Source organism: Tyto alba, unplaced genomic scaffold, assembly GCF_018691265.1.
Source record: "Tyto alba isolate M040663 unplaced genomic scaffold, T.alba_DEE_v4.0 Super-Scaffold_2, whole genome shotgun sequence".
Classification (NCBI taxonomy): domain Eukaryota; kingdom Metazoa; phylum Chordata; class Aves; order Strigiformes; family Tytonidae; genus Tyto; species Tyto alba.
This window is the reverse complement of record NW_024881282.1, coordinates 32,123,243-32,145,530: the sequence shown is the minus strand read 5'-3', so window position 1 is coordinate 32,145,530 and position 22,288 is coordinate 32,123,243. Positions and strand designations below refer to the sequence as shown.

Genomic DNA, 22,288 nt, shown 5'->3' with positions numbered 1-22,288 from the left:
CTCTGTGCCACACTGATTTGTCGTGCTTTGCACTGCAGTGCTTCTGTCTCTCTGGTGGCTGTGAAAGGCTTGTCCAGACTGTGGAAGGGATGGCAGGGGGTACTTCAGTTAGGGCTGGGAGGAAGGTCAGATTGAGGTTCCCTGACGTCTTCTGAGTCCGTAGGGTTGTGTCAAGGAAGGGTGGGAAGGAGCTGAGCTGGCAGGGAGTGGTTGTGGTAGGCAATGAAGGGGAAGTGTCCCAAGCTTGGGCTGCTTTTTCTGCATACGTGCTAGGCATCGATTTCTCATTTTCCTCCTCCTCCTCTTCCTCACTCCTTTTTTCTTTCCTGGGGCAACCATCCTGCTAGCCATTTCTTCTGTGAAGAAGGCATTCCATCTCTTGTTGGATGCGTCCCACTCTGGCAAGACACCTGAATTCATAAAACAACCTGCCCCAGGATGCAGAGGGCTTCATTTCGGATCATAAGAAAGGTTATCTTTCTTCTACAATGGGGTCAATCTGGGCGGCGGGGGGGAAACCCAAACAAACCCACCCGTGCGAAGACCGCTCCTGCCTGTGAAAAGCGTGCTTGCATCCACTGGAAAGAAAAGGCTGGTGAGCCCCGCCGCGGGCTGTTTGTATGATTGTTTCTTTCCACAGCTGTGTTTTTTTGAACTGCTCTTCCTGTGTTCTGTTATAGAATAGTCTTACAGGAACCAATCATTAGCGCTAAAATACCTCAGGTAGGAGTGCCAGTGTGACCTGCCAACCGATCAGATTGTGGATTGCAGTGGAAAAAACTGAATTATACTAACCATTCCAGCACCACATTAGAGATGGGAACAGAGGCTTTTTAGGGCAGCGCAGACTCACGTGTGATCCAAGCCCCTGCTGTAGCAGGGCGGCGTGTGTCCAGATTTCACACCGAGTGGCATTTCATTTAAAAACCAAAAAATAAAAGACTGTAAATTCAATGGAAGGGTTAACAAGGTCATGCTTGTCCCATTACCATGTAGAAGCACCTGCTGCAATGGACACCGTTGTCCTGTCACCTCTTTTAATTCATTCATGCTCATTCCTGGTGCACATATGCCACCCTTCTAATACAGAAATACTGGAAATGGTTCTAGCCCTTTCTGCTTCTTAACTTGTGTTACAGGGCAGTTTGGGGGTGGAGAAGACACATTTGAGATACGACAAACAAAAGATCCTAAATCTGGGCTTGCTGCCTAAACGTGGCAGGTGGTCAAACGTATCTAGGCGGTAATCACGAGTTACACATTTTTCCAGGGGTATAGAAATGCTTGTGTGCTAGTGGCGTAAAGGCTCTTTGGAGTAAAGAGGGCCAGCAACACACTTGGTGCACCCATCTAAGGCAGCAAGGGAAAAAGAAAAGGGGGTCTTATACCATAAGATACACTGCCAGAGTAAGCTGTAGTTCTGGATTTCCTCATGTTCTCGTTGGATTGATCACCTAATATGGACCTGAAGAGTGGAAGAGAAGATGGACTTATTTTGAGCTGAACTGTGTGGTCCTAAAGTACTCATTTATCTACATTAACATGCTCGGAATTGGAATGCTGCTTTAGCTGGGATTGCAGCTTCCTGTATATGTTGTTTTGCCATGTTTGTGTTATTTCAGAGAATATGTGACAGTAGTGAAAAAGCTACCCTCTAATGTTAAAGAAGGCCTTTTAAAAAAAATACTTTCTTGCTTCCTTGATAAGCCAAGGACGATAACATCACAGAAGAGGCGTTTTAAATTTGGACTTTTATGAATACCTTGAGCAAATATGGTTGTTTGAAAATTGAGATCTGTAGGCTCAAGTGCGACACATTCACATGGGGAATGGGGTTTAGCACAGCCCTGGCAACACTGGCAGGATATTTACAGGCAGGCTTGAATTCAAGTAAGCAGAATTTAGGGTTCTGTTTATCTCTCTCGCATGCTCCCCAGGCAGTCCAAAAGAATGTACTGGAAAGGACCGGTCTTGATTTAGACAGTCCTTTCGGTTGTTACTTACAGCCCAGTAAAAATGCAGAAGCCTTTTCCTTAGTTCCCCCGTTTCCTTGTCGACGGTATTGAAACTGTCCCTTTGATAGAAACGTCTCTGACTTGACATTTTCACAAGAAGTTCAGCCACAGTCATTTCTTTTGAGATGAGGCTGAAGATCTTAAAAACTGAACCTAGATGGGTAAATGTATCCCTGTAGAATCACTTCACTTGAATAGATGGAGTGGGAGCTTGCATGGCTGTCCTGACTTTCAGGCACTATGCCACTCAGTGTTGTCTTCTGTTGCAGTTTGGCTATGGCACTGGAGGAGTGTGGTGCAGCTAGCAAGGGCCTTTTTTTTTTTCTTTTTTTCTTTTTTTTTTTTTTTAATTATTATTTCTTTTATTGGGAAACACGACTGTTTATGTTGTTTGAAGATGCTCTATTCTGTTATAGTTTATATGTACGAGAGTTCCTGAAGTGAGTGTCATCAGAAATCACTAGAGGTAGCAGGACCATGTAGCTGAGGCTACAGTTAAGCTCTGCATACCAGTTAAGGTTGTGTGTGAACGGGAATAGCAGGAGAAAATAACTGGTGCATTGGGCAAGCTGAGCAGGGCTTTAGGCGCATTCATGGAATTCTATAGGTGGTTCCTGGGTTATGGAGAACAGGAGCATCAGCTGGGTAAGGCAACCTGCACAGTGTCTCCTTTGCTCTGTACTGGTCCCAGAGCTTGGTGAAAGCATTTATGAAATAGCAAGTAGTAGTTGCAACTTTCCTCTTCTTTCCTTCACCCTGTTTTGGTGTATTTGGACCTGCTGGTCATGCTAAATACATCCCTGTGTCAGAAATCCCCCAGCTGTCCACACTCATTGCTCCTATGACAGGAACGTACCATGGCCATTATAATCCCCATTTTTGGTTTTATTTGAAGTACACACAAGTAGAATTTGCAGATCGCTTTGAACAGAGCGGGTCTGCCAGTGCGTGTGTACCTCTATCCTGTGACTTTTTTTTTCTTTTTTTTTTTTTTTTTTTTTTTTAAATTACAGTAGCTTCAATTTTGCATCAGTGCATGGTTAAAAAGCAATACACATGTCAGCTATTTCTTAACTTCATTTCTCCAATGAATTATTTCTCCTGTTTTTTTTTGTTTGTTGTGCAGTTGACTGAAGAAATGTTAACATCCCGCTCTAAATCTCTCAGTGGAGTCTCTGTTCCCTTCTCTGATATAACAGATGGGTTATTGCTTGTTATAATTATTAACATTGTGGTGTGGGACAGGGCTAGGGTGGGAGCCATTCCGGGGGTGAGGGCGGGAGGCTGCGGGAGTCGTTAAGGTTGGAATGTTAACTCCAGTGGTGACTGACTGTTTCCGTAATAGCAGGTTGTTGTGGCTGCACGCTCTAGTACTTGAGGCTGTGTACTTCACTGAGCTTGTGGTAGAGCCTAGGGCGAACTGCTGTCCCAAGAGAATGCTGGGATGGATAGAACTAGCCAATATGAGTCTGAACGTGGTGACTTTGCTGGTTGTTCTAGCTCCAGATGTCAGCATGCTTAGTTTTTAATTTTGATTAATAAATGTTACGCCATTCCCCCTCCCACACCTGATTCCAACCCTTCTTTTCTTTTCTTCTTCTTTTCTTTTTTTGTTTTGTTTTGGTTTCGTTTCGTTTTCCTTTACGAGAGACCATGAGTTAAAAGAGAATTACATGATAACCCTTTTTGGTTTCAAACTGCATCTTGCTGTCATGTTCAGAGTATGTGCCAGGCACATTTGAAATGGCTTCTGATCTGAAATGTGGCTGGTGAGTGTGGGGCAGAGTGGCAGGCTGGGTGCACACTGAAGCTGGGTGCCCTGCAGAGGATAACAGCCAGGCAAAACGCCTCGTACGCAGTGCCCAAGCAACAGACCCCATCAAGAGTTCAGGAAGCTTGTTAAATGTAAGGGGGTACCACAATGACATACGGGTATGGAGTCTTGTCTTGATTCGGTGAGCTCAGTGGAGGTTTCATTTGGATTAAGGCTGCACCTCATTCTTCTCATCTCTGTCATGTTTTGGAGGTGGGGGTCATGGCGGTGCAGTGACAGCATGCCAAGGCCAAGCTAAACCTTCCCCAAACCGTCATCCAAAATACAGGGTTTGAAAGTACTAGATGTGTTAAAAAGGCAAAACTGTAACGTGGCTTCTCTTTCAGGCAACGTGGTGGTGTTTCAGAGTTGCAGATCTGTGTTGCTTTTTCTTCTGTTAAAAAGAAGATTGAAGAGGTTGTAAATCCCTCTCCCTTGGAGTAGGAAAGGATCCCCAGGCATGTTTTGGATAGCACGTTAGCCTTCGTAGACCTAACGCAGGCCTGGCAAAAGCAACCAAAATGAATTTGAAATCATTACTTCTAATTTAAAAGCCAACTAGCCCAAAACTGAGCGCTGCTGAGCAAACACACAGTCCTGCAGTAGAGCTGACCTTGTACTCTTCTTAAGGGAGGAACTGGTAGAGGCGTGCTGAGCTGGTTCTGGAGGTGAAGAGCATAAATCAGCCTTCTGGGCCTTCAAACTCTGAAATGTCAATTGAGGGGGGTGGGGGAAAGCCAGCAGCAATCTGGAATAAATAACATGGTTCATTGTGTTTCTAGCTAATCAAAGCCACAGTTGATTTACCGTTCCCCCCCCCCAAGTTAACAAGAGCACGTTCAGAAATGTACAATAAGGGAAGATCTAACCTGGGCTTCAGAGCCCTCTTTGCTGCCTGCCGTGCAGCCTTTGCCCCTGGCCCGAAGGGTGGTTGGCCTCCCTCCTCCTCTCCTGCGGGGTCTGCAGAGCCGCCTGGCTGAGCCAGGTCTCCCTCTGCCCAGGAGCTCCTTGTGGCAGTGCCGGGGGGGACTCACAGCCCTTTCTCTGGGTCGGGAGTCACGTTTTGCCAGCCCAGCTGTATGTTTTTAGTGACTACCTCTTGTCAGTGTAAGCATTTTAAAGACCTTTACTACAGGTGTGGCGTGGGCAGAAATGCAGCAGCAATACAGGCTGTTCTGGCATATTTTCCCCCGACCTATTTCCATCTTAGATGGAGGGAGGGGAGAATGGTCTGGTTGGTATCGATGTCAGTTTGGTGGTCTCAGGGCTGGCAACAACCAGGGATTGTCTTTACTTGACCATCTTTTCCTGAACTGCTTTTTGGCTTCTCTTGGCTATTGATACTTTTGTGCATCTGGACCAAGTGAAATTCTAGCCTTTTGGGCTTTCCAGGCTTAAAAAGCAGATAGAGGGGGAAAAAAAGCGGGAATTTCTCTGAATGGTCCCTTTTCTAAAAAGGTCCCCTTTCTACAGAAAGTGTCCACCTCTAATTTCCCCAAGAATAAGAGGAGGGGGACATAAAATTACATTGCACGCAAGATTTCAGCGTCTTGTGGTTTTCAGTTCCTCCCTGCCAAATTTAATTTCCTGCAGGGATATAACCATACTCAGGCTAGCTTTAGTTTATTCCTTCTGCTAAACGGGGTAATGGAAGAGCTCCCTGGTCCTTTAGAGGAAAGGAATATACGTGAGGTAACAGGTGATGCTTGTGATAGACGTAACATGGGAGCTGATGCAGTTTGAAACACTTCCTCTCCTTGTGATGTGTGTGACTTTTTTTTAATTTTACTTTTTTATGCCCTGCGTGGGTGGACAGGTATCTGTAAAGTCAGTTCTCTTCTCTCCTGCAGGGTGGATACGCAGCCTACAGATACGCACAGCCTGCTACTGCAACAGCAGCCACGGCTGCTGCGGCCGCTGCAGCAGCTTACAGCGATGGGTATGTAAGGGGGAGGTGTCCACGGGGGGCTAGCTTGCTGTGCTCAGGGATTCGAGGAGCACTGATCCGTGGCAGTGCTCCTACTTCTTTCCCCGTTCCTTTGTCTCACTTGCAGTCGCACGCGCACACGTGCATGCACAGCCCCAACACGAAAGCCGCGAATGCACGGTCTGTCTGGCTGCTGCCGGGCGGTATTGCCCCCCGGTGTATGTGAGCTGGCACAAATCCTGGCCTCTTCCCTATCCTTGTGATTCTCTGCACGGAGGGAGGCGGCGCGGCTGCGGCCTCAGAGTCAGAAGGCCTGGCTTGTCTTGCTAGCTCCTTGCTCTGTGGCTCTGGGCAGGTGGTTTGAGCACTGGGTGCATTTCTTTCCCCGTCCATGAAGTAGAAATCGCTCGGCTCGTGCAGTACTCTAGGATGCTTTTAACGCGCAGCTCCGTGTCGATGCAAAGGGTTATCATCATCAGAGTGCTCGCCTTCAGATTTTTTCATCTCTTGTGCCGTGAGGCCATGTTTGAACCCTAGCGCATGCGAGACATGAAAGTTGATACTCCCTCCTCATTCTGGAGAACCCCTCCCTGCTTTCCACCGTGCCAGTAGCACTAGCACCAGCAATCGCTCTCCTCCCAAATTGCATCGCGTGAGGTAAGGGATGCACTAGCTGTCATTTCAAAGGTGCTGACCTTTTTCCTGCAGGTCGAGCTCATGGCTTCTGCCACATTCCTCCTTGCAGGCCGTTCTCTCGCCCATCTCATACCGATGCATGGCAGCATGCCCGTAGCATCTCTGCAGAGAGGGGCTGCCTGCGTGCATGTGTGTGCATGTATGCATACATGTGTGTAGAAGGGCATGCTGCTTCTTCCATTGCCTGCGGTCAGACAGCTGTTTCTCTGCTCCTCTGAAGTGACTCTTTTTTTTTTTTTTTTTTTTTTTATATCTTTTCTCCCTCTCTTCAGTTATGGCAGGGTGTACACAGCAGATCCTTACCACGCCCTTGCCCCTGCCGCTAGCTATGGAGTTGGCGCTGTGGTAAGTGGGATTTTCTTTCTTGTGCTGTTTTCTCATTTCCAGCGTGGGGAGCAGCTGTTGACTGGGTATCAGGTAATGAAACTTCAGCCAGAAAAACTTTGTTGGGGGAGGAGGTCCTTAGCTGCAGTGCCAGGTTTCTAGTTGTTCTGCATTCATATTTTTGTGTGTGTGTGTGTACTAGCAAATGAGCCAAGTTGTAGGAAAACAGTTATTACTTGGTCTTGCACATCACCTAGTACAAAGGAGACGGTAGAAGAATGATCAGAAATGCCAGGGGCCAGAACATTGCCAGTCAGTCGGTAGAACTGTATCAAGGTGATATATAGAGCAAAAATCAGCGACAGTTAGAGATGCAGGACACCCTTTCTTGCCATTTTCATTGACTTGAAAGGCTCGTGCTGCATGTTAAGAAGTTAGTTCTGGGAAGCAAGGGAATAAGTTGTTCTCGTGACATCTTGCAGCAAAGCTGCTCCACGTGGTTCCCTCTTCCACTAGCGGAAGGATGTGGTGTCCTGCCTGCCAGCAGTAGTTACACAAGGGCAGGAATGAGGTACGCTGCCACGGGAGGCGAGTGGAGCAGCTTGCTGAAAACACATGCTCGCCCATCTGCTAGCCAGCGCAGTATCTGTGTTGTTGCAAAGACTTGGAATACAAACGCTTTCCGAGAAAAAGGCACCTAAATATAGATAGCAGCAGTGTAGCACCTCCGTTTGAGCCTCAGCTCATTGCGTGGATTCCCTTTAGGGTCGAGGAAGGAAAGGCAGGTACTTCGAGGGTACCAGGTCAATCGTGTCTAGTTTAGACCTTTACCTTGGGTGAGGTGAGGAGCATCCTAGAAGTCCTGGTCTCTGCTCTCTCTAAAGATAGGCTGGACAGCTGGCTCAGAGGTTAAGACTCATGAGTCTGCTCGCTGGTACTGAACTCCCTTCGACCGACGCTTGCCAGACTTCACCTCCAGCTGGCAGGCCATGAGCACGTCCTCCTGAGCGCCTTGTCTTTGGTTTTGCAGGCAAGGTTCTCCTCTCTTGCTTCTTGGAGGTGCTGATGGTGGCGGGTCAGTGCCGGGACGTGTCCGTTAGTCCTTCTGAGAGCATTTGAGTGCTGTCCTCTTTTTTTTTTTTCCACAGTTCTCCTAACCACCGCTTCTTCTCTCATTTAATTTCTACAGGCGAGTTTATACCGAGGTGGCTACAGCCGATTTGCCCCCTACTGAAGTGACGTGAGCCCCCTGCAAGTGGGACAGCCCCCCCAGTTCATGAGGCCTGGCTATTGCAATATTTACTAGTAGAGGAACTCTATAGCAAGACAAGGAGGAAAACAAAAACAAAAAAAAAAAAAAAAGAGAAAATACTTTTTTATACCTCACTATGTTCTTTGAATATGTATTTTTTTTTTCTTTAAATTTCTGCCTTTAATTCTTTTGTTCCAAAGATTGTGCATTTTTTTTTTTTTGTTTTCGTTTTTGGGGTTTTTTTAACTGTGGTAAAAATAATGCATTTCCGTGTCTGTATGTTGGTGCATAGCTTATCCTACCAATCACGGAAAAGGCAATTAGCGATAAGGAAAGCTGTTAGATACTGATATCATGCAATTGATCAGGAACACGCAGCCAGAGTTACTTCCCTGGGTCTGGTGCTTGGTGCCTGTGGGACAGGAGGACGTGAGGGAGAAGTCTCCACCTGCCGTGTTTCTGGTCTGCAGAAGGAAGCACTCTTTGGCTGCGGTTGGGACCTAAATGCTGGTGGGAAATAGTCATTTACATTTGGAAACGGGAGAAACGCAGAGACTTTCCTTGTTTTTATCACCATCCGATGCGCACAGGTTTGGGACAGTTTCAGCAGTGTCAGGATTTTAGACTTGGCAAGAGAAGATTTCTTCAACCCGCCCAAAGACTTTGGCTGTTACCTGCTGTACAGGGGACAAGACTTTGAAAGGAGTTTTTGACGAGGATGGTCTTTCCATCCCCCCTCACACAACTTACTTTAGCTGATTGTTGTCCATTGCTGGTGGCTGTAATTATCTTAGTTTTCCTTCCTCCTTTTCAAGACCTTTCTTGCTTGCTGTCCCTTTCCTCCCCTTCTTTCCTCGAGGAGCGCAGATGCAATGCAGCATCACACAGAATACCTCTGTTGCGGACAGCTGCAGCCAGCAAGCGGTTAAACGTGCGGAGGTGAAGCTCACGCAGCCTTGCGAGGAAGAACACTAGCAGAAGATCCCTGCATCTGTGCCGTGCTCGGGCGCCCCGAGGTCCAGCGTGCAAGGTCTCTCCTCCTGCTCATCCTGAGCTGCTTAGGCACTTCTGCAAGTAATCTGTTTCAAATAACATGAGTGAGGAAAAACAAGTCATGTATAAGCTGCTTGAGGCGAGGGGCAGGCATGTGGGTTTGTGTGGGGGAAGAGGGTCTTTCGTATCTCTAAACATGATCCTGAAGTAGTTTTGTTTCTGTCAGGAGGTGAAGGGGAGGCAGAAGCAGCTAGCGCGAGCTCTGAATTCATAGGAACTTCCCACCACCAGCGATTTCAGGCCCTTACATAGTTGCGTTGGAGCCCCTGGGTTTGTTTGGCCCAGCCTCTCATAGCAAGCTGCGCACTCGGTCTGCTGAGTCCATATAGACACTACATATTAGAAGATTTGGAGGCAGCGAGCCTATTTAGGAGAGGGCTCCGTGCCTCCCAAGACCAGCTCCCTTCTGCTCGCACGCACAGTGACTTCGCTGTGTTTCAAAGCCAGCACGTTTCGATGCTGTGCTGCGATGGGGGTTGCTGCTCTCCAGACCTCCCCACCCGGCTCCCAGTGCCCCCCTGGTGATCAGGGGCAGGGTCTCGAACCATGTGGCAGAGAAATGTGGGAGCGCTGTTTTATTAGGCCGCCTCGCCTCCCTCAACTGGTACTGGGGGAGCCCGCTGCCCCCCAGGAGGGCTCCTTGGGGCGGGGGTTTGTCGGTGGAGCCTCTCCGCCTCCTGTCCTACACCTGCTTCTCCATCCGCTGCTGGTACCAGAATAGGAAACCTCCTGCATTTAACACTAAGCAACATCAACAGGGAGAGATCCCCGGGGGGGGGGGGGTGTCCTGGCCCAGCCACGCACAACCATGCGTCTTTTTTAATTTTTGCTCTTCCCCAGGGATAAGCGTAGCCTCTCTGTGGGTGTAGAGGCGGCACCTCAAGTGGGAAGAATGGGGAAGCCATTAGTTAAGCTAGAGACCCTGAAGCTATCGATTCTCTGAAGGAATAGCTAGATAAAGGGGACACCAAACTGCCAGCCTGTTGGCCACCTTCTGTTTTTTTTTTTTTTCTGGTTTTATTGTTGGTTTTTAACTTTTTTTTTTTTTTTTTTCACCAAGCCAAAGTTTGGTTTGTTGCTGTTATGACAATTTTTTTTGTTGTTTGTATATAAATATTTTAGTTAGCTTGAAAATGGGGAGGGGGCACAGGGTGTTGGGGCTTTCACAAAATCTAGGAAATGAGGGGACTCGGGATATTTGGGGCTTTTACTGCCTGAGTTGGGGTAGGGGAAGGGAGGGCTTGCGGCGTAGAAATAGTCGTCATATTCAAGGGGAGCCGTTTCCACCGCAGGGCAGCCAGGCGGCTTCTGGAGCCGAGATGCAGCAAAAAACCTCTGCGGGACTCGGCTCTGCCCCCGGGGGGGCCGAGGAGCCGAGTGAGGCCGTCCCTTCCCCGGGCCGCGGGCAGCTCCTCACGCAGCGGGTCTGCCGGCTGCCAGCGAGAGGAGCGCAGCGGGCAGAGCCCGGCAGCGGCGGCTGCTCGCCCCTCTGCCCCTTTCCGACAGTTCAGTTCAGCTGGGCCTGACCCCAGCTCCTGAAAAGCTGGGTTGGCCCCCCCCGAGAGCCCTCCCCGGCCCTGGCAGTGCCGCCTGCAATCTTTCCCCCCCCTGCCCTAACACTTTGGCCGCTCTGGCAGTCAGGAGAGGCCAGCCCCCCCCCCCCCCCCCCCCCCCCCCCCCCCCCCCCCCACCCCCCCCCCCCCCCCCCCCCCCCCCCCCCCCCCCCCCCCCCCCCCCCCCCCCCCCCCCCCCCCCCCCCCCCCCCGTTCCTGCCTCTGAGCAGAGTTCTATGCACGGCAGCTTCAGCCCGCCCCAGGGGATTTAGGAGTGTGAGGGTTTTAGTGCAGAAGCGCCCAACCTTTGCGGGGGCCGTGGTCCCCTGCCGCGGGGTCTCCCGAGTAACGCCTGCTCTAGACCACCCAGCCCCATTCCTCCTCTATCCGAGCCCGGCCTGCGCCCGGTGGTTCCCTGTCAGGCTCCTTGACTCCGTAGTTCATGCTGCAAGATCCCCGCTGAGGCGCCTTGCTGATAAGCCCAGCTCCCTGCCCTCAGCAGCGAGCTGCAGCGTGGACGCCGGGACGCTTGCGTGGCTGGGGGGTTTGGAGGTAGCTCGCTGGTTTCCAGGTCTCTGGAAGCTTGCACGCCAGCTGGAATTTTGCAGCGAGGTTTCTCGAGCGAGTGTCGTGCCGTGGTGGGAGAGCTCTTCGGCCTTTCTTCCCTCTTGGCAAACGGCTCTGCTTTCACACGGATGCGTTATGAACTGGCTTGAGATGCTTTTAGGGTAGCCAGGTCGTGGCTGTATCCATCTTCTGAAGAAGTGAGGACAAAGCCTATATCTCCCTATGCAAAATTAATTACACTTAATGAATTAAACTGGGGCCCTGGCTTATTTGACCGACGGCAGCTAGCGCTTGTCCCCAGATGGGTCTGCGGTCACAGGTCCCTCGCGAAGCAGGGCTTGGCTTTCCGAGGGCAACCGTGCAGGCAGCCTGGCAAATAGCTTGCTGTTTGTCACCTTCTAGTCTGGTGGCATCCGGGTTTCCTCTCGATGTAGAGGAAAAGATGTTTCTTTAAGTGTTGCTGTTTGTACTGTCTTGCAATAGGTCTGGCCAGCACATGATATTATACTAATAAAACTTTAGATTGAAGAGTTGATTTATTTAATGTGCTGGTCTGTGTTTCCTTATGGATACAGTTGTGCTGGTACAAAGGTGACTTCTACCGGTATAGCATATTCTCTACTGGGAATGAGTTGTACTGATGTCCAGCACGTTAACAAACTGTTGTCACTGTCCCCGTGCTAGGGAGGCTGCACTGTTGTAGGTGGGTTAGCTTTTCTGAGAAAAGCCGTGACGGGACCTGGAGACACCAGGGAGCTCAGTGGGAGCCCGCTCTCGCCAGCTTTCCCCAGGTTAAGTGGTTACGTGGCTCCTGTGTCGCGAGTTCAGCTAGACAAGGCCACGTATTAAAACAGCTGTGGCTTGGCTGTTTGGGTACCCGAGGGGGAGCTCAAGCTCAGGAGTCGGAGACCCGTGGTTTTTTGGGGCAGGGCTCAGTCAGTGATCCTCAGGGGTCCCCGTGGAGCAGTCCTGTCACTACTCTAGACTTCACTTCCCCGTCCCTAAAGTGCAGTGAAAGTTTAACCTCTGTTCCCGCCCAGCGTGAGATCTGTGGGTGCGAAGGGCCCCAGCAAGAGCTGAGGAGGGTTATCGGGATAGCTGGCTTGAGGGCTGGTTGTGAAACGCTTAAAGAAACCGTTTCCTTGCCCAAAAAGAGAGGCTGCTGGGGTTTCAGTTCCAGCACCCAGAGCTTCGGCGGCAGGGAACACAAAGCAGAGCCTCCCAGTTCCTGCCCCCGCTTGTCCCCAAGCCGTCCCTGTCCATCTGCCCGTCCCGGCCCCTGAAAAAAGCAGCAAGTGGAGAGAACAGGTTTGGGGAGCGCTTAGGAATTCAATAAAGGGAAACCCAAACGACAGCTCTGGGGAGGGCTTTTGCTGAGTCTAGCTCCAAAGGGAAAGCAGGCGGGCAGCGTGGTGGACGGCTTGCTGCCCGCGGCCCTCCAGCCCGGCAGGGTCGGGGGAATGCTGTCCTTGGTGCAGAGGGGTGATTTTTTTTTTAAAGTGTGTTACCTGTTTGCACTGTTTTAAAATAGGAGGGGGCGGGAAAAAAAAAAAAAAAAAGAGACAAACCCCGACCTAGTGAACGAGATGAACATCCAATGTAAACTTCTTTGTGTTTTTATTTTGTCATGCTCTTGGAAAATGTCAAACATTTTGTAGTATACACCAGTGAGACTTGATTCTTTGTTGCATAAAACACTATTTTTGGTGATGTTAATGTCTGAAAAGCCCCTTCCCTCCACCCCCACCTTACCGATTGCCCTCTCCGCCCTCCAACCCCGGTAAACTTCTCTTCGACAGTGAAAACTCCAGTCCACAAGGCAAGCAGGAGTCTCGATAGCCAGAGCGTGAAATGGGGCCCTTTTCAAGTCGGCTCTGGCGTTTCTCCCCGGCACGCTAGCCCCCGGCTAGCCCCCGGCCCTCTGCAGCTCCACGGCAGCCTCACCGGCCCTCGGGACGTCCGAGGCCCGGCGCTGTTGCCGCCGCTAACCCTGGAAGGCAGCTCGTGGCCGAGAGCGCTGCCAGCGGGCAGCCTGGCCGGGAGGCGGGCGCCCCACGCTGCCCCCCAACTCGCCGCAGAGCAAGGAGGCATCGGCTAAAAACCTTCCCTGATTTTGCCAGGAGATTGCTGGGGCCTGGAGCCGTCCACCTGAACAGCCACTGGGGCTGCCGGTCGGCAAAACGTTCGTCCATCTTGGGAATGTTTTTATTTCTTTTTTTATTCTTTTTTTTTTTTTTTTTTTTTTTTTTTTGGTGTGTGCGTGTTCTGAAGTGGGTCAATAAATCCTGCCAGATTCCCAGTTCTCTGCTGGTGGAGGGGCTCGTTGCTTCCCCGAGGAGTGAATTCCTTACAGAAATTGGGCTTCCCACATTAGTAGTCTTCAGTTTTGGTCTTGTTTTTCTAATTTTTTTTCTGTTCACAGTATTTTGTGTGTGCGCGTGTGTTGTAGTTTTGGCAGCTTGATTTAGCTGCGTTATCAAGTGACGAAATAATCCTCTTTTACCCTAGGGGATATGATTTGGTTTTGGGTTTTTTCTTTTCTGTTTGTTTTTTCTTTTTTTTGCTTTTTTTTTCCTTTTTTTCTTCTTTTTCTTTTTTTTTTTCTTCTTTTTTATATGATAAATCCTGCTTGTACATAGCTGGAGCTAAAACCTGGGGCTGATAGCAAATGAAAACCAGGGCTGTAGAGCGACACGGAGCTGGTGGAGTATTTTACTGACCTCACAGGCTGATCTACTTGAGACTCGGAGATTTTCAGTGCAAGGCTGAGACGCCGCAGCACCTCCGGTGGCAGCGATGGACTCGCCCCTTCACGCCGTCTCCCCAGCACCTCCCATTGCCAGGTACCACCGGGGAGCAGGACGTGTCCCGAGCGGGATGCGTTCCCTTCCCCTGGATCATTTCCTAGGACGCCCGAGCCGCTTGCCCAGGGTCCCATTTCCCTGCTGACTCTGGAGAAGCAGTATCTGCATCCCAGGGCTTTGTGACAGCCTCTAACTTCCCGCCCTCCCTCGTTAAGTATCATATTGTATAGTAGCTTTCAGACCATACAGTATTCATTGGGTTATTCCTATTATTATCAAGTAGCTGGAATTGTGAAGGTCGGAGTAGTTAGATCTTTAGCTTTTATTCCTTTTTTTTGTATTACTATCCATGTGTATAAATTATTGATCATGTTGCTGGCTTTTATAAACTCTAAGCAAGGGGGGGAAACCCTTCCTAACCCTTTGCAAATGGTAATGAAGCACTGTTTTTAAATAAAAGAGAGAAACACCAGTCTGCCGGCTCCCGCGTGTTGTCTGTTTTTCAGTGCCTCTCGGCCCGTTTTGCGGGTGGTGCGTGTCCCTGGCAGGCAAAGCGCAAAGGAGGGAGGGAAGCCGGGTTGAAGGACGAGGCGGGAGATGGGATCTGCCGAACGGTGACAGAGGGTGAAGCCTCGGCAAGTCACGCTGGCAAAAGCCCAGCCCTGCCTGTTCATACCCCAAGCTCTCCATCACCCCGCGCCTTTCCCTGCCCTTCGCTTCTCCCCGTTGCTGCTTATTAGCAAAAAAAGGGCTGTTTGTTTGGTGTTTGATAAGGAGCATTTTTTCTTTTTTTTTTTTTCTTTCTTTCCCCCCTCTCTCCAAGCCTAATCCGTGCTTGAACCCGTTAGCGTGGAAGGAGAGACGACCATTTCAAATTACGGTAGCAGCGTTTTCTTTAATGCCTGTGTAGCCAACCTCCCGCCGTCCGTGTTAGCACAGGTTTAATAGTTAACACACACAACTGGAAGCCGGTGTTCCCGTGCTCGGCATAAATTTCCTCTGGGAGTTTGGACATGTCTTTTAATCACTGCTCCTGTTGTCCTGCTTGTAAAAGAAGTATCACTGCAGACAAGCAGAGAAATTCATTCATATTCTACGGAGTGCTTAGAGATCCTCGAGTGAAAGATGTCGTGCAAGTATATATCCATCTAATCAGATGCCTTTTCCGCTGAAACGATCCTAAAAATAACAATAAATCCCTGTGGCCAATTTGCAAGTAATTATGGAAGCTGATAACTGAGCAAAATGATGCAGCGAAATACGCCTCGTAGAGTTGAGGCTGGTGCGGGGCTTTACTGCTTTTGGAAATGCAAGGTGCTGGGGCCAAAAGGGGTGGGATCAGGTGTGTCCCCGGGTGGTCGGATTGGCGATAGCGCTGCAGGAAGGCACGCGAGCTCCTGAAACGTTCCTTGCCGCTATTTACCAAGGAGCTGCAATGTGCTCCTGTCAGATGATCCTCGTTTCGTTCTAACAATAACTCGAGAGACTGTTCAACGGTAACTGCTAAAATGAGGTGCCTGGAAATCAAGGCTGGGGAGTTGTTGTGGAAGAGCTGGTCACGAGGTTCTGCATGGGTGAGACCGGGAGAGCACTCGCGATGAAACTCTGCTGCTCTGGGAGGAAGGCAATGCAGAGGCACGCTTCACAAGGAAAGCCAAGGTGCTCTAGGTCTTCCAGCCTACCTTCATGTCAAGGCAAAGCCATGAAATGGCCCATTCTGGAATTTACTAGTAAGTCACTAAAGTCGTCGTAATATTATTTAATTGCTCAGTGTGGGTTTATCAGAAGTAGAGCTCATCAGAGGAAGCTGAGACGGGTTCTTTGAATGCACAGCGAGTTGGCTAAGGAAACGAGCGCTGCTGATTTAATCAGTTCCCTTTCCATAAGCTGTTAGGTAATTATAATAAATAGTAGGCAAATCACATGAGTCCCGGCCGATGGCAAGCCGCAGCGCCCGTGGCGGCGTGTGTGGGTAGCACCCAGGGAGAAGCTCGGGAGAGGGTTTGGTAACAGCCGGGGCGTGGGCTCCAGCCCGAGAGCCCCCGGGCCGTGGGGCTGCCTTCGCCCTGCTGGGGGTTTAGTCAGTAAATGCTAATGTTTGCTGGGAAGTGTTCGGGTCGGATTGAAACCGTTCGTGAATTCAAAGTGGATTGGCAGAAGAGCTTCAGGGCGAGGTTTGGCTGACTCAGGCTGGGTCTTCGGCCGGCACTGACAAGCCGCTTCGGGAGATTTGAGCCCCAAAGCCCTGGAAGAAGTCCTGATCCCCGTGCCGGGGGCGAAGCTGACCTGCTCTCAGGATTGTGGTGCTGGCCCGCTGTTGACTATCCTGGTTTAGGGATGGTCTGAGCATCCCTCTGGCAGGAGAGCTTAGCAGCTGGTGTGGGCGGGAGAGTTATTTGCACGCTGCATTTCTATCCTTATACAGAAAAGGACAAAGTCGTAGAATAATTCAAGTTGGAAGGCACCCGTGGAGGTCATCTAGTCCCACGTTTTGCTCAGAGGTCAGTCAAGTTCATGTAACTGTGGCATCTTCGGCACGAGCTTGGAGGTGTAAAGCATTCTGGAGCGCCAACTACTTCACTGGGGGATGTTCTGGGGGGTGAGAGGTGACCGGTGGCCTGCGCTTGCCCGCAGCCCTGTTCCCTTCCCCGCACGGGCCGGGGTTGGTTGTCGCTTGGGGCTGTTTCGCTGGGGTGTGGAGAAGGAAAACGGCAAGGCGCTTCGCTTTGCTTCAGCCAAGATGCGGTTTCTCGTGGTTGCCCTCGGTTTGCCTGAAGCGTGATCGTTTCTGGCGTAGCACGCCCGGCGCTGGCTCCTGCGGCTCCGGATGGGCTGGGAGGGGTTCAGCAAAGAGCTTCCAGCGTGGTTCAAGGGCTGGAGCTCGGGGGGCAGAGAGGGGAAACACCCGCGAGAGCTCCTCTGTTTGTTTGTCAAGAAGGAGGACAACTAACTGCTTTCTAGAAGCGCTTCGCAAGGAACAAAGATCCGACTTCTCTAGGTCTTTCCTACCAAGCAGTGATGTAACACGACCTGGCGCTTGAGAGGTGAAGCCAGACAACTCCAGCCTTCCCTGTGGGTTGAGGGACTTCCTGCGATTATTTCTGAAGCACTTAGAAGTGTCAAACCCTAATGCAGGAGCTTCCAGCGACTGGTGCCGGTCAACCCTATTGCTAAATTCATTGGGGCTGGACCATCCGCTGCCCTGGGTACTCCCTGGTCACCCCGGGCTCGCGCTGGCCCTTCAGCGACAGCCCAAACCCGTAACCCTGGGGGGCTGCTCCTCTTTCCTCTGCTGGCTGATGGAGGCAGCCCCACCAACCCCAGCCCTCCTCCACGGGGCCGGGCCGAGCGTGCTGCAGCCAGCACGCCCTCCTGCCTTCTCCTGCAGCCGAGGCGAAGGCTCCCGGCTTGTGCGAGCCCTGTGGCCGGGGAAGCAAAGGGCGTACCAGACACGCAACCAGAGAGTTTTTGCTTCGCGAAAAGGCAGTCGCCTTCTGCGGGTCTCTGAAGGTGGAGCAGGGGGCCTCTGGGCGACTTGGATGCAGCGGCCACCGGCCCCGACCAGGCTCCAGGAGTCAGCCTTCTCGCTGGAAAAGCCTCGCTGAGCTCGGCTCCTTCCCCGCTGCCGCGCGCCGGGGAGGGGATGCGCAGCGCCGGCACCGGGAGCAGCTGTCCCAGTTTGCGGAAACTTTCTTGCCTTTTTAAGGACATGCTGGGTGCTGCACTCTAACTTTAGCACAAAGGTATGGTTGACTTGGCTTCTTTTATTAATGGATTGGTATAAATATATCCGCTCTGGGTGCCTGTCTTGTTCCTCCATGTGTAAACACTGAGCTCTGTCCCAGCTCCTTTTGATGATGAATTCCTTCTTTTGAATCACAAATCACCTTTTTGTGTGTCAGGAGGAAGCGTCGAAGCCCAAAGTCACTTTGTTTTTTATAGCTCCCCCAGCTGAACTCCGCTCAGAAATCACCAATTTCACGGAGCTCCGCAACAACAGCAGATCTGGCATGTTTACAGTTTTATTGAAATAGCCTTTGCGCTCATCTGGAGCCCTTCTGCCGCAGAGCACTGCAGTCCTCTCTCATTCTTCCAACGATATTGCCCGTCCTCCCCGCTGGGAGGCTGGGAAACCTCGCTCTGCATTCAAAACACCGGGGCTTTTCTTTTTCTTTTTTTTTTTCTTTTTTTTTTTTTTTTGGCCAGCGCACCCTGGTTCTGCCACCTCTGCGGCAAGAGAAGCTGCCCTCCAGAAAGCGGCCGAGCGCGGCTCCCGTGGGCGAGGTGCCGCTGGCCGTCCCCGCGCGTTCGCTGAGCGCGGGGGCAGGCCCCCCCCCGCAGAAGGGTGGCCGCAGGTGCCCGTGCCCTCGGGGGCTTTCTGCTCACCCCAGCGCGAGTGTGGGCAGGCACCGGGGTGAGCTGCCTCCTCCGCCGTCCCGCCCGGCTGTGGGGCTTGGTGGGGCGAGAAAGGAAAAGGGGAAAGCGGCACCATCCCGTGCAGAGCTTGGTGCAGGCGGTAGGAAGCTTCGTGCCTGTGTCATGGTGGGGCTGAATGAAAAGTTTGGGGCGGGGGGAAATGAAAAGTTTAGGGTTGGGGAAAAGCCAGTGGCTGCTGAGCTTGCACTCTTGCCTTTGGCGGGGGGGGGGGTGGTGAGGGCTGAGCTGGCTACGGGGCTGTAACCTGGGGCTGACACTCTTAGTTTCTTCTCTGCGGAGCAGCGATGGGGTTCGTGGTGCAGGAGTGGGTCTGACCCCCCCTCGTTTCGCCATTAACGCTGTGTCGTGACTGTCCCCGAGCCGAGAGCCGCTGCAGCCAGAGGCCTGGAGAGACGAGTCGATAACAAAACTCCTCAGGGTCAAACTGGGTGGTGACACAACCCTGAAGCAATGGAGGTGACAGCTAGTGGTGAAGCCGACTCATTCCTGGTTAAGATCCAGGTCCTGCTCTGGCTGAGAGGGCTGTCAGCTCTGGCCGGGGGGCCAGGCAGAGCCCGGCTCGGCAATTCGGGTCACTGAGTGGCTGTGCAACATATCTATTCAGCCCTGGGCTCTTAAATAGCTTGGACCCGAACAAATACCTGGACTAACTGCAGACTTGAGTGAAACATGCCGTTCCCGCAGGCTTGTTAGTGGGATAAAACACCTCTGGCGATGCGGAGTTGGGACCTGTCAACACCAGCACGAGTTAAGTGTCGGGGGCCTTTCTGCTGAGCGGCCTGAATGCCAGTGAGTCGCCGGCCCCTGCTGTTACCAGCGAGCCGTGGGCCATGGTGAAACACTTCTTTGCCATCAGCCAGCGTTCTCATGCTGAAATCAGGCAAAACCCCAGCACGCAGAGCTAAGGGAGCTCGCTCCGGTCATCCCCCCGGGGGAGCAGCGTGCGGGAGGTGGCTGTAAGGCAGCCCTAGCGCTAAGGGGGGACTGTAAATAACCACGGGGACGGGGTGCCAGACCTCCTGGTTTTGGTCTGGCTGAGCCTGGAGCCTTCAAGCGCTCAAGCGCGTTGTGTTTCACTGAGGAACGGTGCTCTGAAAACAAAAAAAAAAACGAGGCTGAAACCGAATTCTACTCCAGGGGAGGTACATGTCTGTGCCCAGCTGGAGCTGCTCAGTTTGTGGGAACGGTGACGGCCTGATGGCTTCCAGCAATGTCCTGGGGTGCTCAGAGCCACACCAGCCCCCCTGGAAGGTGCCTCAGGTGGGACATCTTGGCACCTGCAGGAAACCCTCCGTGCCTTGCAGGCCGGGTATGACCCAACACCACGGCAGGGAACTGGGGAGATTTTATCTCGGTGGTGGTGAATTGCTGCTTGGTGTGCAGCGAGCTTTGTTCACCATTCTTCTTTGCCCACATGTTTCGGTGTTTTTCATTTGGGGGGAGAAAAAGCACTTGGAGTGTTTGAGTTGTGGCTGGGAGTGAGCAGCAAGCCTCCCTCCCCCAGTTTCTCATATTGAGAAAAGGCAACCAACAACCCCCTTCCTTCCCTACCATGTGGGCAATAAACCCACTTGTAGAAAAACAAATTAGTATTCTGGAGCCGTGCCTGTCTTTGGCATGCTCTCATCCTGCTTGCAAGTCCCTGGCAGCTGTTTTCTCCCCGAGCCTCTCCACTAGGAATGAAACACCTCGACAAAAATAAGGGGGTCCTGTGAGAAACACCTTGGCTGAGCATCCCTCTCCCCACCGGCGGCTGATGGCACGGGGGGCAGTCCCATGGAGCTGCGGTGCCAGCTTCTCCCTGTGAGGCAGCAGCTCCCGGCCCTACCTGAAAGCTGGGCAGATGCACAGTGGGTTTACGCTCAGATCTCCTCGGGAAGATTCTTGATTATCCGGTGCCCTTCCATGGCTCCGTGTCCCCTTACTTGAGGACTCTCACGGCTGAGAGGCCCCAAGGGCACAGAGGGGGATCCTCGTGGGCACTGCCAAGGCTGAGATCCTGGCAAGCCGACGCGTGCGGAAAGCATGTCTTGAAAAACAACCAGGTCCTGCTACAGTACTTCCTTCAAGTGAACCCTGGAGATTTTGCTCGCCACATTGCCTCTGCCCCACAACTGCAGCTACGTAGATCTCCTGGGGCCACGTGTTTCTAGATCACTCACCCGCACCCAGTCTGAGCATCCGTGCCCAAAATACAATGAGAGTTGCCAGGAGGAGGGAAGAGGTGATGGGTGAATCTCCTCTCTTCTGTTTTGTAAATGGTCAGGTCCTGAGCTTTAAGCTCTGCTACGCTCCCCTGGCTGCTTGGCCCTTTGGTAGGTAGCTGCTCAGGGAGGGCGAGTTAGATTTTCCAAACCTTTTGCTTCTGCCCTCTGGCAGCCAGGCAATCCCCACAGGACAAAAGCGCCCAGAGCCAAGTGCCATGCCCAGAAATGTTTCTGGCCTCAATGCCACTCCAGGATTTGGGGAAAATAGGAGTGCTTTTAAAGACTACTGTTTCATCCTCTAAATCAGAGAAACCATGTGCCATGAATATGACCAAAAGAATGACCCACAGGAACGACAGGGCTTTGAACAGACAGGATGAAGGCAGCAAAAGCAGAAAGGCAGATTTTGAGTGGTATTTTAACAGTCTGCTCACGTGGATAAAATTAAAAGGAGAAGCCAGGACCAATAAAGCCGGGTCTAGCCTGCCTCCCAGGACACAGACCGTCCCCTCTCGACTTGCTCTGTGTGCGGGTTGCCTGGACGTGGCTGCAGGACTCGTCAGTGCCCTGAGCATCTGGAGCTGTGTCCTACCCACCAGGACAATCAGGGCTTTGATGTTTCTGGGATTCCTCTACCCAAAACAGTTATTATTCCCCTTCATTTTACAATTTATTTTTTTAAAACCTCTTGTCTCTCACTAGTGTTTTTGCAAACAGTCTGGAGAAGCCCCAGAGCTTGGAGTTATCAGCCCTCACCTCCCAAAACTGTAGGATGGTGCCTGGGTCTGTGATATCGCAGGGATCTCCTGGCTCTCCGTGTGCAGGAACACCATTTCCCGAGCTGCGCTGCATCGCTGAGGGTCTGCAGTCACACCAGGAACGGGACCGGCTTCTCCTCTTCTCTGGCCTTGCAAGAGTCACCGACCACCGAAGAGCAGCAAATCCAGGACCCGGTCTCAGATCTAGGCTGCTGATGGTCTGATTACAGCTTAATGCAAGCAGAACTAGCCCCTGGGATGGGTAATCTGGAAGACCAAAGCACTGCCAGCATGGTTCTAATGCTAAAAATTAGGTCAAATAGGTGACCAAAGGATGAAGGGACCACACAGCCTGGCGAGCATGGCCGGGTAGCCCTGGGGAAGCATCCTGGCACTGGGGCCTCCAGGAGAGATCAAGAGGAAGGGGTTCTGTGAAGTTTAACCCCAAACTTGAGGCACAGGAGAGCAGGGACAGCCCCCTTTGCCTTGGTGACAGCCGAGGGGAGGAGGCTGGAGGCTGGTGTGGAGGGACTGATGGAGCAAAGGCTGTGGCCTCTGGGTGGAGGCATCACCTCCTCCTACTCACATGGCCACTTGGTGCCTCCTGCCCATCACTTCCATTCGAAAAACGGAGCTAGTTCCTCACGCTTGAGGTTGGCTTCATTGATACTTGTGCCCTGGAGAACATTTCTGCAAGGAGCCATTGACGTTCCTGTTTTCATTGCCAGTGCCGCAATTTTGTATATTTCTGATATCAAAATGTGTTGGTCGTTAGATGTCAGGATGACCTCGTGGAGATACTGTGCTGCTTAGTTAATGTCTTTCCCAGGATGGAGGCACGGCAACTCTTGTTTTCTGTGATTTGCTCACTTGTATTTTTCT

The 22,288-nt window shown here is 51.6% G+C and overlaps 1 protein-coding gene across 1 annotated transcript in view; it reads left to right on the top strand.

Moving 5' to 3' along the window:
• Positions 1–10,761, top strand: part of RBFOX2 (RNA binding fox-1 homolog 2) — a 172,975-nt gene extending 162,214 nt beyond the window's left edge. Inside the window, 3 exon segments of the mRNA XM_042792194.1 lie at positions 5,679–5,767; positions 6,724–6,796; positions 7,965–10,761. Of these exon segments, the coding sequence (XP_042648128.1) occupies positions 5,679–5,767; positions 6,724–6,796; positions 7,965–8,009 (207 nt within the window). The 3' untranslated portion in view covers positions 8,010–10,761.
• The last annotated feature ends 11,527 nt before the right edge of the window (positions 10,762–22,288 follow it).